General features: G+C 43.8%; 1 protein-coding gene across 1 annotated transcript; it reads right to left on the bottom strand.

Moving 5' to 3' along the window:
* Positions 1-18: 18 nt before the first annotated feature.
* On the bottom strand, positions 19-13,452 carry LOC138356560 (salivary glue protein Sgs-3-like). The gene is made up of 2 exons (XM_069312759.1): positions 13,302-13,452; positions 19-629 (listed from the first exon to the last, which is right to left on the bottom strand). Exons 1-2 carry the CDS (start codon positions 13,450-13,452, stop codon positions 19-21), a joined length of 762 nt encoding a protein of 253 aa, XP_069168860.1.
* Between the last annotated feature and the right edge of the window lie 958 nt (positions 13,453-14,410).

Here is a 14,410-nt window from a genome sequence, read left to right as displayed (position 1 = left end):
TGGATGTGTCCTGCAGGACTACTGGATGTGACTAGGTCTGAAAGAGTAAGCTGAAGTCTGGATGTTACCAGATCTGGAGGAGTAGCTAGTAATCTGGATGTGACCAGGCCTGGAAGAGTTTGTGGTGGTCTGGATGTGACCAGGCCTGGAAGAGTTGGTGGTGGTCTGGATGTGTCTAGGCCTGGAAGAGTTGGTGGTGGTCTGGATGTGTCCAGGCCTGGAAGAGTTAGTGGTGGTCTGGATGTGTCTAGGCCTGGAAGAGTTGGTCGTGGTCTGGATGTGTCCAGGTCTGGAAGAGTTGGTGGTGGTCTGGATGTGACCAGGTCTGGAAGAGTTGGTGGTGGTCTGGATGTGTCTAGGCCTGGAAGAGTTGGTCGTGGTCTGGTTGTGTCCAGGCCTGGAAGAGTTTGTGGAGATCTGGATGTGTCTAGGCCTGGAAGAGTTGGTCGTGGTCTGGATGTGTCCAGGGTCTGGAAGATTGGTGGTGGGGGTCTGGATGTGTCCAGGTCTGGAAGAGTTGGTGTGGTCTGGATGTGTTCTAGGCCTGGGAAGAGTTGGTCGTGGTCTGGATGTGTCCAGGCCTGGAAGAGTTGGTCGTGTTCTGGGTGTGACCAAGCCACGAAGAGGAACTGGTGGTCGGAATGTACTCAGTTAATTGTGCTTCCTCCCCCCCCCCCTCCCAAGCTAGCACAATTTTTGAACTTCGGCTCTCTGGCCCAGCCCTTCAACTGTCAATCAATTGACAGTTGAGGTTCAGGTTCAGAGCCTACTGGCTCTATCATATATGAATCTGTGTATGGAGTCTGTCTCCACTACATCAGTGCCTAATGCATTCCATTTATTAACCACCTGAATCTGAACAGGTATTTATAATGTCTCTGTGGCCTATTTGGGTACTCAGTTTCCACCTGGTTTCCTTTTGTGCGAGTATCACCCATGTTCAATTAATCTCTCCTTATCTATCCTGTTCAATTCCTCTGAGAATTTGTATGTCGCTGATCATGTTTCCCTTAACTTTTCTGTCTTCCAGCGACGTTGAGGTGCAATTCACACAGCCTTTTCTCATAACTCATGCCTCTTAGTGCTGTAACTAGTCAAATGGCATACCTTTGAACCTTCTCCAACATCGTCTTATGCATGACGATATATGGACCCCATGCTGGAGCTGCATACTCCAAGACTGGTCTGACATATGTGGTTTACAAGGTACTAAATAATTCCTTTCATAAATTTCTAAGGCAGTTCTGATTTTAGCCAGCCTTACATAAGCCGTTTTTTTATGTGGGTTTCAAATGGGGGCCTGACGGTTGAGTGGACAGAGCTCGGGATACGTAGTCCTGAGGTTCCGGGTTCTATCCCAGCGGAGGCGGAAACAAATGGGCAGAGTTCCTTTCACCTGGATGCACCTGTTCACCTAGCAGTAAATAGGTACCTAGGAGTTAGACAGCTGTTACGGGCGGCTTCCTGAGGTGTGTAACAAAAAAGGAGGCCTGGACGAGAACCGGGCCTCGGGGACACTAAGCCCCGAAATCGTCTCAAGATAACCTTCACTAGACAGGTTCGGTGTAATATGAACTCCTGGATCGTAGTTGTTAAGATATAAATCTCGTCCCAACCACATACTCTGACTTTGACAGAGCACTCGGGTGGGTGCAAAAGACTTGTAAATCATTTCATAAAATATACAAACACATTTGCTTGGGTTTTTATCTTACGTTATTAAGTCTGCGAGAAGACATTATTATTAATAAATAATATTGGTAATAATGATAATAATAATAATAATAATAATAATAATAATAATAATAATAATAATAATAATAATAATAATAATAATAATAATAATAATAATAATAATTATTATTATTATTATTATTATTATTATTATTATTATTATTATTATAATAATAATATAGGATAAAAACCCACACTTGTGTATTTGTGAAGTTTATGTAAGGAATTTACACCAAGTCTTTCACACTCTCATGAGTGCTTTGTCAAGGTCTGAGTGTGTAGTTAGGACGAGACTTACATCTCAACGTCTAGTCCTTGCACTGTATCTACATTTCGCTTCCAGTAGATGAACGACATATGAGATTCAGAAACAAGTAGTGTATTGTGTGGACTAATAATAAACAGAAGCTCCCCTATGACTCTGTAATATCCCCATTGGTCAAACTATTATGTATTAGCGATAAGACCTACCATTAATGTATGATGACTTACTGTAAATATACAGCTCTTGAAATAGCACTTCTCTGTAACTAGCTGACATTGTAACTATAAGGTGTGAAGGATAGATCAAATTGCTTATGTAATAATCTAAGATGAGGTCTGATAAAGACCTTTTGTGCCCTCTGTAATGCTTTTGCGCTACCGCTCACAGGATGAGTATGGGGTGCACAATAAACTAGCCGCCTTCGGCGGCAACAATCAAAAACAATCTCAACGTCTAATGAGGCTGCTATCCGTTGTTTTTATAGATTCAGCTACTCGGAACACGTTCCAAGTACCACAGGATATGATGAGCCCGTAGCTTACCTGGCACAGGGGCGGGGCAAGTACCACGGGCCATGGTGAACCCGAAGTGGGCTTACCAGGCACAGGAGCGGTGCTGTGTGTGTGTGTCGGCTGCTATCCTGTGTCCAGTCCTCTTATCCTTCTTGACCGCCTGACCAGGTCACCCCCCTACTGCCTGACCGGGTCACCCCCTACTGTCTGATCAGGTCACCCCCAACTGCCTGACCAGGTCACCCCCTACTGCCTGACCGGGTCACCCCCTACTGTCTGATCAGGTCACCCCCAACTGCCTGACCAGGTCACCCCCTACTGCCTGACCGGGTCACCCCCTACTGTCTGATCAGGTCACCCCCAACTGCCTGACCAGGTCACCCCCTACTGCCTGACCAGGTCACCCCTACTGCCTGACCAGGTCACCCCCTGCTGCCTGACCAGGTCACCCCTACTGCTTGACCAGGTCACCCCGACTGCCTGACCAGGTCACCGTCTACTGCCTGATCAGGTCACCCCCTACTGCCTGACCAGGTCACCCCCTACTGCCTGACCAGGTCACCCCCTACTGCCTGACCAGGTCATCCCCTACTGCCTGACCAGGTCACCCCCTACTGCCTGACCAGGTCACCCCTTACTGCCGATGTACCTGCGGTAATGTCTTCTACAGAGTTATGGTCACATGACCTTTCTGTAATCCTGCTGTTCTTGGACCTGGAGTTGTTATTACTTGAGGTGTTCATCTGGATGTTATCCCTCGTAACCCTTTCCATACACAAAGGAACGTGGCTAATGGGACTGCTTTCAGTCATCCATTTATTGACATCTAATTTTAATTCACTCAGAATAATTTTCCCAGTAAAATTATCATCGGAAGTAAGGCTTTTGTTACCAACGAAAGTATTCAGAGAATGTTTTAGTACCCCTTCCACTACCCTTCTAATTATAATCTTATTAAGTTATAGATTATTTCACATTTCCTAAAATCAATATTGTTTAGTGACTCGTCTTTCCTAGAAGCTGAACTTAAATACTTATATAAGAGATTTTTGGATTTAGGTTATCCATCGTGGTTCATTGAAAAAGCACACAGTAAAGCTAAAGACATCCTTTACATTATAACTGTGAGACGCCCTTTGAATCCTCATAAGAAAATGGTTTTGAAATTGCCTTATAATCTTCTTTTAATTAAAATGATCCGTAAGGACCGACATATAATTTTATGTCTCGTATCCGTAACGTAGCGGATACAAGACATAAAATCGTTTTCAATTACCCAAATACAATTAGGGAAAGGATTAGTAAGAATAGAGTAGGAGAGGATAGTAATCGGGGAGGAGTTTATATATTACCTTGAAGATATTGTAATGACGTCTATGTGGGGAAACCAAGGCGAAAACTAGAGATCAGAAATGAGGAACATAAGAAAGCATATAAAAGAATCACGGCTGGTAATGGTGCTGTAGCAAACCATAGTTGGGAAAAGTATTACAATATTGATTTTAAGAGAAGTGAAATAATCTATGAAAGTAATAATATTAGAACTAGAAGGGTTCCAGCTCCCAAGCCGGTACAATCACGGTGCAGGCTTCCCATACCACCTGCACCCAACCACACACGTGACACTGAAGATAGCGATGCTGAGCGTGATAACATAGACACCTCAGCGGCGTATCATCCTCCACGCACCCATGATAACCAAGCAAAGCCTTGGAAGTCAAACGCCACTGAAACACATAACTCATGATTTAAGCTTGTCAACAGAACCTGCTCAACTCCTTAGTTCACGTCTTGATGCAAGCAATTTATTTGCACATGAAACGTCATACTTGTGGTTCTGCAAACGAGATGAAGAGTTTCATGACTGTGAGCACACACATGTGGGTGTATGATGGCTGGGAGCACACATGTGGGTGTATGATGACTGGGAACACACATGTGGGTGTATGATGACTGGTGTCGGAAAATCCGACACCATTTAATAATAATATCATACATACAGATAATAGCTGTATTACCAACAAGTTACCCATAGAAAACGTAACTTGTAGTGGAATTACCGTCTATAGAAAACGGGATATCATCACCACATACTATTATAATTCACCAGCTATTCTGCTGGGAATTATTCTTAAATACATTAGTCTTTGGACTTTACCATCATAAAAACATCTTATATAAAATAACTTAATTATCAATATTAAAGTAGAGTAAATGTAACCCTTCTATCACTTTCTGAAATCTGGACAAAGTAGGCCAGGCGTCAGGGGGGAAGGAGGGCAGCCATTGTTGTTATATGAGACCAGAGGCTCACACGGGAGCAAATTCGGCTCCTGTTAAATTTACTTGGACGTAGTGTTATGGAACCCAAAGGTGTACCATTGTCAACACGCTGTCTACAAATACAAGTTAAGTGTCTATCCGAAACCCGTTTATCATTCATTTATGGCCATTAATGTCAGGATATAGGGTTAGCCGGTTAGAACGCGAAATCGCCTCATACTAAAGGTAATTAAGCCAGGTCTTTAATGTTCCATGTACTGTATAGTGTTTTCTCTGATATAGCTTGTCATATATAGGATTCTGGCTTCACAGCTAGCGCACTTTTGACAGGTCAAGACGAGGATGCAAGATTATGTGCACCAGTTACTGGGTGATGGAAGCTAACTCAAAGAGGATAATTTGGTGTCTACACCCTAGTTATACCTGGTGGACTAACCTGCTGTACTATAAGATAAGGAACCTCATCAATGTATGTAGCTATTACTGTAGTTTGATTGGCTGCATATATATAAACTAATAAACCCCCCCTAATGTGTAGAGGATCGATTTGTGAGATTATGAGATTATTGCAGAAATACAGTCCACTTATCATTATACAAATTGCTATCGAAGTATATAAATTAACGTAAATATAAATTCTATATAAATTCATATAAATTAAACAAATATAAATCTCACAGGTCGGTTCCCACATTATTTGGTCATCTTCGAACCGGATGACGGATTATTTGATCCTTTGAACCCACATTTGGTCATCTTAGTACCGGATGAACCAAACCAGTGGATTCATTAAATATACTAGTGCAGTGTTATTTAAACAAGGCTAGCCAGTCAAAGACAGCGGCGAAGCCTCGTGGGAGCTCAGGAGCCTCCCTCAGCCCAGTTCAGCTTCGTCAGCGGTTTCATGCACACCCACAGATATTTGGTGGCGTGTTATTTCGTGAAATGACAGCGCTAATATAGAATCCAGCCAAATTAGTGACTGTGTCTTCGCGAGATTGTTCACGGATTTCGTGGTGTTACATTTCGCGAGAGATTATCTACGAATTTTGTGGAGTTTATTTCGCGAGGTCACTAATAATATTTAATACTTCTAGATAATATTAGAAGTTTCATAGAGGCTAATTAAGAGGCTATTATCAATAATTGTGTATATTATTTCTCCAAAATAGAGAATTATTTAATATATATTGCACTAGTGATCACAGTATAATATTTACTAATTGCCAACCCACAACAGGGTAGGATATTACCATTGACTAGTTGAACTATTATCGTTCATCCTAGTCCCATTATTACCATAGTCAGTTGTACTATATTGAATAACCTAACACCATTAATGAATGGTCCAGACCCTATTTTGGGTGTAATTTTTATCAACTCGAGTTGAGTTGTGTATATATAATAATTTACTTATGATCATTACACCTTTGAGTGATTAATTAGTGTCTCTACCATCCTAGGGTGATATAGAAGAGCTAACCTAAAGGTACTTCCAGTGACACTGGTTTATTACTCAAATCATTAGTGTGTATGATTGTATGTATATAATGTGTATTAATTTTAAGTGCTAACCTCTAGTAGAGGTAGGATTACAGCCTAGCGAGTGCAGAATTTACCCTAGGCTACCATTAGTGTTTGTTCAGTATTATGAGCAGCCCAAGTACAAGCCCCACAAGGCTTCACCAACTAGCCAGGATGGATAATGCAGGGAGAATGAAAAGAACCCTTGCAGGTCTTAAAGGCCACTTAACAAGACAGATCAAGAAATGTGAAGATTTGTCACAACAATCTCAAGTTGATTATGCTGACCTGGAAAGCTATTATCAAGCAGCTGCAGGTAAATTTGAGCAAATCAAATGCCAAATGGCTGTCCTTGTGGGGACAGACTACTACCATCAATTCATTGGTAGCCCTACTAAATATCAGGGCATAACCATGTTAAACTCTGCAGGAGGTAAATTACTCTCAGGCCCAGTATCAAGCCTGAGGAGTCCTATGCCTGCAGATAAACAATACCAGTAGAAATCTAAATTTGTCAGCTGATTATATTTCTCCAGTAGCATTATACTAAGGAGATTACAGCTGACTATACCAACAGAGGTTGATGTTAGTATCATCATTTGAAGCTGAAGATGAGTTCATGAGGCCTCAGTGGCAAATCAGTGAACAGTAGCCTAAAACAGCTACAAGTCACTGCGACCAATGTCACTGAACCCACTGCAGTCTCAGAACCATACTTTACTTTAATGATGAGCTATTCAATCTTCTGAATCAATTAATTAAATTAAACCCCAATAAATCTGATGACTGATTTGATACATTTATTATTTAATCAAGATGTATTCCATGGGCCTCAGTGTTTATATATCAGTGACCAGTTACCTGAAGAAACTTCAAGTTATATCTAATGTCACTGATCTCACTGCAGTCCCTGAATCATACTTGACTGTAGTACTTGATCACATTCAGTCTTCTGGGTTAAATAATATGTAATTAGGCTTGAATATTAGCCTTTCAAGAGTTGACAGGGAAATGAAATCGCATTAGACTTCTAACCCCTGCAACTCTAGTACGGGACATCCGTCCTGTACGAACAGACGCGCAAATGTGTGATTACTAACTATAATTCGAAGGAGGAGTATCGGTGTTCGTCTGTTCTAAATAGGACTTCGACCCGTGAGCAGCCCCCTGGGGAATTATGTCGGAAAATCCGACACCATTTAATAATAATATCATACATACAGATAATAGCTGTATTACCAACAAGTTACCCATAGAAAACGTAACTTGTAGTGGAATTACCGTCTATAGAAAACGGGATATCATCACCACATACTATTATAATTCACCAGCTATTCTGCTGGGAATTATTCTTAAATACATTAGTCTTTGGACTTTACCATCATAAAAACATCTTATATAAAATAACTTAATTATCAATATTAAAGTAGAGTAAATGTAACCCTTCTATCACTTTCTGAAATCTGGACAAAGTAGGCCAGGCGTCAGGGGGGAAGGAGGGCAGCCATTGTTGTTATATGAGACCAGAGGCTCACACGGGAGCAAATTCGGCTCCTGTTAAATTTACTTGGACGTAGTGTTATGGAACCCAAAGGTGTACCATTGTCAACACGCTGTCTACAAATACAAGTTAAGTGTCTATCCGAAACCCGTTTATCATTCATTTATGGCCATTAATGTCAGGATATAGGGTTAGCCGGTTAGAACGCGAAATCGCCTCATACTAAAGGTAATTAAGCCAGGTCTTTAATGTTCCATGTACTGTATAGTGTTTTCTCTGATATAGCTTGTCATATATAGGATTCTGGCTTCACAGCTAGCGCACTTTTGACAGGTCAAGACGAGGATGCAAGATTATGTGCACCAGTTACTGGGTGATGGAAGCTAACTCAAAGAGGATAATTTGGTGTCTACACCCTAGTTATACCTGGTGGACTAACCTGCTGTACTATAAGATAAGGAACCTCATCAATGTATGTAGCTATTACTGTAGTTTGATTGGCTGCATATATATAAACTAATAAACCCCCCCTAATGTGTAGAGGATCGATTTGTGAGATTATGAGATTATTGCAGAAATACAGTCCACTTATCATTATACAAATTGCTATCGAAGTATATAAATTAACGTAAATATAAATTCTATATAAATTCATATAAATTAAACAAATATAAATCTCACAGGTCGGTTCCCACAACTGGGAGCACACATGTGGGTGTATGGTGACTGTGAGCACACATGTGGGTGTATGGTGACTGGGAACACACATGTGGGTGTATGATGACTGGGAGCACACATGTGGGTGTATGATGACTGGGAGTACACATGTGGGTGTATGATGACTGGGAGTACACATGTGGGTGTATGATGACTGGGAGTACACATGTGGGTGTATGGTGACTTGGAACACACATGTGGGTGTATGATGACTGGGAGTACACATGTGGGTGTATGATGACTGGGAGTACACATGTGGGTGTATGATGACTGGGAGTACACATGTGGGTGTATGATGACTGGGAGTACACATGTGGGTGTATGATGACTGGGAGTACACATGTGGGTGTATGGTGACTTGGAACACACATGTGGGTGTATGATGACTGTGAGCACACACATGTGGGTGTATGATGACTGGGAGCACACATGTGGGTGTATGGTGACTTGGAACACACATGTGGGTGTATGATGACCGGGAGCACACATGTGGGTGTATGATGACTGGGAGCACACATGTGGGTGTATGATGACTTGGAACACACATGTGGGTGTATGATGACTGGGAGCACACACATGTGGGTGTATGTTCCACACCATATCTGTATTACTTTCCTGAGAACTGTGCAGACTACACAGTTTACCGTGAGTAACATGGGGAAATGTTTCACTAAGATATTCGTACTATTGAAGAAAAGTATGAAAAACAATGGAGCATTATTGGGAGTCTAAAACGTGACGCCCAGTATGAAACAACTGAAAATCTTTGAAAAAGTCTGTTCTTTCACATTGATGAATATTCCTGTGGATTTCAATGTGAATAAACAACATTTTCTAATGTTTAGTCACTAATAACTTCACCACTTCTTTACCATTCAAACCCCGACAATTATAACAGAAAGGTTGGTTAAAACTTTATCTTTTATGTGTTCATCAAATAGATAAAGGTTGAAAAAAGTTGAAAAACATGAGATGACTAAGCAAACGAGTCATTTTTTAATTCAGTCTAGCCAGATTATTTAGATGACAATGACAAACTCAGACCACAGAAAATAAACAAACCTCATACCTGTGTAATAATACTGACAATAATAATAATAATAATAATAATAATAATAATAATAATAATAATATTATGTGGCACAATGGCACTCTTGTGCCATTGTGCTCACATTGTGATCACATGATCACAACACAATTGTAATCATGGCACAATCTTCTACTATTTGGGAATGCATGCCTAGATTTACCGCCGAGAAGAGACAAGTCATTAGCACCCTCAGTAATCAGGGCTCTTAATGAATTCCCCAGAGCAGACAACCTGGTCCGCCTCCCCCCTCGTGCCAAGAACACCAGCCGAAGGACGACCAACAACCGCTCACCTGAGAACCACAAAATGAGAGCACAGATCACCAGGAAAATAGAAGAGGGCAATACCACAGGTGCCATCAGAATCATGACCAGCGATGACACTATTGCCCCCAGGAACGCCACGACAGCACGGGCTTACAAGACAAACACCCACACAGAGCCCCAGACAGCAGCAGGGATCCCCAGGATAACAATACTGGAATAGAACCCTTGACTGTTCGCGAATCTGAGGTGTACAAAGCAGCCATGTCTTTCCAATCAGGTTCAGCAGGGGGCTTTACAGGCCTAAGACCCCAGCACATCAAACAGATCAGCCCACGCAGCACGTGCTTACATTGCTGATCTCCCGGCCCAGAAGGCATTAGTAAAGCTTGACTTTAAAAATGCCTTCAATCAAGTCAGAAGAGACGCTGTCCTCAGGGCTGTACACAGCCATTTCCGTCCCCTTTACCCATTCATTCGATCGTGCTACAGTGGGGACTCTAAGCTTCTTTTTGGGGAGCATGAAATAGACTCCTGTGAAGGTGTCCAACAAGGTGATCCCTTATCCCCCTTCCTTTTCTGCTTAGCTATCAAAGAGGTCACTGATAGTCTGACAAGCGAACTAAACATCTGGTACCTGGATGATGGCACTCTCGCCGGCACCCCGGATACCATTTTGGAGGATATCAGGAAAATCCAGGAGCAAGGAGCAGCCTTGGGCCTCATTCTCAATGCATCCAAATGCGATATAGTCTCCCGCAACCCAGACATCACTCGCCAAATAAAAAATGTTCTTCCAGACATTCTCGTTGTCGAGCCACGTGACTGCACCCTCCTGGGTGCCCCTATTGGCCCGCAAGCAATCGAGGAGGTCCTGGATGCAAAAATCACTGATCTATAGAGAATGCTGGACAGGATTGACGAGATTGATGCCCATGATGCTCTCTTCCACCTCACAGGATGCCTATCTCTCCCTAAGTTGACCTACTTTCTGAAGTGTTCTCCATTCTACAAAAGACCTAGATTAAATGTGTATGACACCCTTATGAGGTCCATGCTGGTGAAAGTCCTGAACCTGCCATTGGACGACTCTCAGTGGGATCAAGCAACCCTCCCTGTAAGACTCGGCGCCTTTGTGTCCGCACAGCCTCCCAGATTGCTCTACGAGCCTTCCTTTCCGCCTCCCATGCATCGCACGACCTCGAAGGAGATATCCTACCTGAAACCCTGAGCGATTCAGCAGGAATACACGATCCTGCTTTCACTGAATGCTCAAATCAGTGGGATGATCTTGCAGTCCCAGCACCCATTATAGAGCCAACGAAAAAACATAAACAATCCAGCTGAGACCACCTACTAGTGGAAAAAGGAGCTGATGCCATGCTCAGTGTCACAACATCAGACAAGGAGAAAGCCCGCTGCAGAGCAGTGCCTGTCCCCATGCTGAAGACTTCCTCCTGGCAGTAACCGTGTCGGCAATGGGCACTCGTCTAGATCCAGAATCCCTTCGTGTAGCAGTGGCCCTCCACCTTGGTGCCCAAATTCACACTAAATACAAGTTTATTTGCAACAGGGTGGAAGCAGACCAATATGGACTGCATGGGTTGCATTGAGGCAGCACAAAGGGCTGGCATGCAAGACACAACGAGGTCAATGAGGTCATCAAGAGGAGCCTGTTACGGCCCTATTGGGTCGCAACTGGGTTCTTTCTCTGATGTTATTAGAGTTTGGGTATCCGGCCCCAAGTTAGTAGTGGCTTTCAAGGGGTGTGTTCCGTAACGCAAGTAAATAAAAGGGAAAGGGATAAAACTGCACTAAATTAAATATATAATTATTCCACCACCATAAATTAATATATAAACAGCCACACGCGGTTACTATGACTGCACTTATGTACAATAACTTCTTCTTCCGAAGACTCAGGATGTTTCACGGTGCTCAAGACGAGTAGCCCTGGTTCTCTCCTCGTGGCCTCACGATGAATCCTTAGATTCCCTAGGCGAGTCTACCCTGGCCAAAGGCCAGCCAAATCACAGTCCCACTGGGTGCACCGTCGTGGAGGCCTTCAACCACAAATCCAGCCTGTAGCTGGCAGGTTCCAATCAGCTCTGCTGCGTAGGCCACTCCACGACCGATACTAGGGTTGCGAGCCGTAGGCAGGAGCCACGTGTGATTCCACTGATCACTCTCCTCACCACAACACCCCAGTGGCTAGTCTTCTCCACCAGTCATCCCTGGGTACGACAATTCCTGGTTCTGCCACCTCACAGGCAGGCTAACACAACAGTGTTCATCCGGGGGGTGACTCACAGCTGCTGCAGCAAACACGTGGAGATACTATGGCTGCCTTAAGTAGACTGATCCAACCTCGAATACAGCAGTCCCAGGTCGACTCTGTAATCAGACACGGCATTAGTACTGGTTACACTCTAGGGCACCTCACTCACAGGCTTAGACGCAAACGCCCACCTATCCACTCCATAGATGGCGTTGCTGTCTAAGCGTCACCTCACCAGAGGTCAGCAGCAGCTATGTTACGAGCTGTTCAAGACGGGAAACCAGCCCTTATGGCCAGTATATCTCGTCCTCACTAGATGGCATCGTCCATTTGGAGGGGGTTTCGGGAGCTGACCCACAGATGGCGCGGTCTTCACTGCTCCGTGCTCGGACGCTGGGCTCGGGTCTGTAACAGAGCCTCATCTCAGCTTAGTGCCCAGCGGAGAGAGAACCTCGCATCTTAGGAGACCAAAACCCGGATGACCCCGCACTTGGCCCTGATGATTCACTTTATACCCATGGAAAAGGGGCAAACAGTTGGTGTGGGACTACACATGTGTATCCACCCTGGCTGACACCTATGTACACTTCGGTGCTGATCAAACAGGTGGGGCGGCCAACCACAGGGAAATAGCAAAATCACTCAAACACAGGCGATTGGAAGGTCGATACACCTTTGTTCCCATAGCATCTCAGACGCATGGCCCCTGGGGCAAGAGTGCCTTGGGATTTCTCAGGGAATTGGGCTCCAGGCTCATTGACGTCACCAGAGACCCAAGGGCTTCCAGTTTTTTGTTTCAGCGCCTCAGTGTGGCGATCCAGAGGGAAAATTCCCTGCTGCATCCTCGGATCCTGTCCAAAAGCAGAGGAGCTTCAAGAGATCCATAACCTTTAAGTACTTTTTGTATCAACCAATGTATATCTTGTAACCATTTAATACATAATAAAGCACAAAAAAAGGAATGGGGTGGTACGGGGGGAGGGGAATAATAATCATAATTGTAATAAAAGTAGTAATAATAATATTAATAATACAAGTCATTTTGATTGAATAGAGTGCCTCAACTCACGTTTTGGCGAGTCCCAGACATATGCCTTAACCGACCGAGTAACGATGGAACAAATGTCAGCTAACCCGGAAGCCTACTCCCGTAGGCCGGGAGAATAACTCCAGGAGAATTCACTGGGCGGTCTGGAGACCAAGAACTGGAGCCCAACGAAGGTTTAACAGTTGACCCGACCACACTCTGGCCTTCGGTAATGGCATTCACACCTTTATGCCCCATATTTGATCGCAATGAAGTCACAATGTCGTAATATATCAACGAAAATTATTTTGAGGCAATAGAGTGACTTGGACCCGTATTTCATCTTTAATATGTAGAACTCGTCTTGACAAGTTTGACGACTAAAACATAACGTCACTCTAAAGTTCAACATCTCGCAAACTCTTGACACCTAAGTATTCGAACCTGGTTAGCCAGGGGTCTCCATGCCCCCCAATTGTATGCAAGTAGATCTTAAGACTTTCCAACACCTTTAGACAGTCGCTGGTCAAGTGGTTACAGCACCGGATCGCTGCGGGTATGGAAACCCTGTCTCAGTAGGTTCAAATCAGCGCCGGTTTGTCAGTCATCAAGTAAGTAGCAACCTTCTTCTTTTCCATGGAGTATCACTGGTCAATTGGTGTTATTTCGTCACACATCATATGTCTGAATAATGATTGGTTAGTGTTACAATTTGCATGGGGTTTTCTAAATCATGGAAGGCTGTGATTGGTTCATTATAGGTGTGATGAACTATCGACCCATATATAGTTGTTAAACTGTTATTTCTCTGTGAGCTTTCCGCCATTGATATAATATCTGGCACATTAAGTTGCTTGTTGTGGTACTGTGGTGCTCCTGCTCTTGTTGTGGTGCTGTGGTGCTCCTGCTCTTGTTGTGGTACTGTGGTGCTCCCGCTCTTGTTGTAGTGCTGTGGTGCTCCCGCTCTTGTTGTGGTGCTGTGGTGCTGCCGCTCTTGTTGTGGTACTGTGGTGCTCCTGCTCTTGTTGTGGTGCTGTGGTGCTGCCGCTCTTGTTGTGGTACTGTGGTGCTCCTGCTCTTGTTGTGGTGCTGTGGTGCTGCCGCTCTTGTTGTGGTACTGTGGTGCTCCTGCTCTTGTTGTGGTGCTGTGGTGCTCCTGCTCTTGTTGTGGTACTGTGGTGCTCCTGCTCTTGTTGTGGTGCTGCCGCTCTTGTTG

This window comes from Procambarus clarkii, chromosome 73, assembly GCF_040958095.1.
Source record: "Procambarus clarkii isolate CNS0578487 chromosome 73, FALCON_Pclarkii_2.0, whole genome shotgun sequence".
NCBI classification, from domain to species: domain Eukaryota; kingdom Metazoa; phylum Arthropoda; class Malacostraca; order Decapoda; family Cambaridae; genus Procambarus; species Procambarus clarkii.
The sequence above is the reverse complement of the archived record's forward strand: the minus strand, read 5'-3'. Positions and strand labels throughout refer to the sequence as shown.

Coding starts and splice junctions, on each gene's coding strand:
- LOC138356560 (XM_069312759.1), bottom strand. CDS start 13,452: ATGGGGCATAAAGGTGTGAATGCCATTACCGAAGGCCAGAGTGTGGTC. Junction 630..13,301: donor CTACGGGAGTAGGCTTCCGG/GTTAGCTGACAT, acceptor TCCGACCACCAG/TTCCTCTTCGTGGCTTGGTC.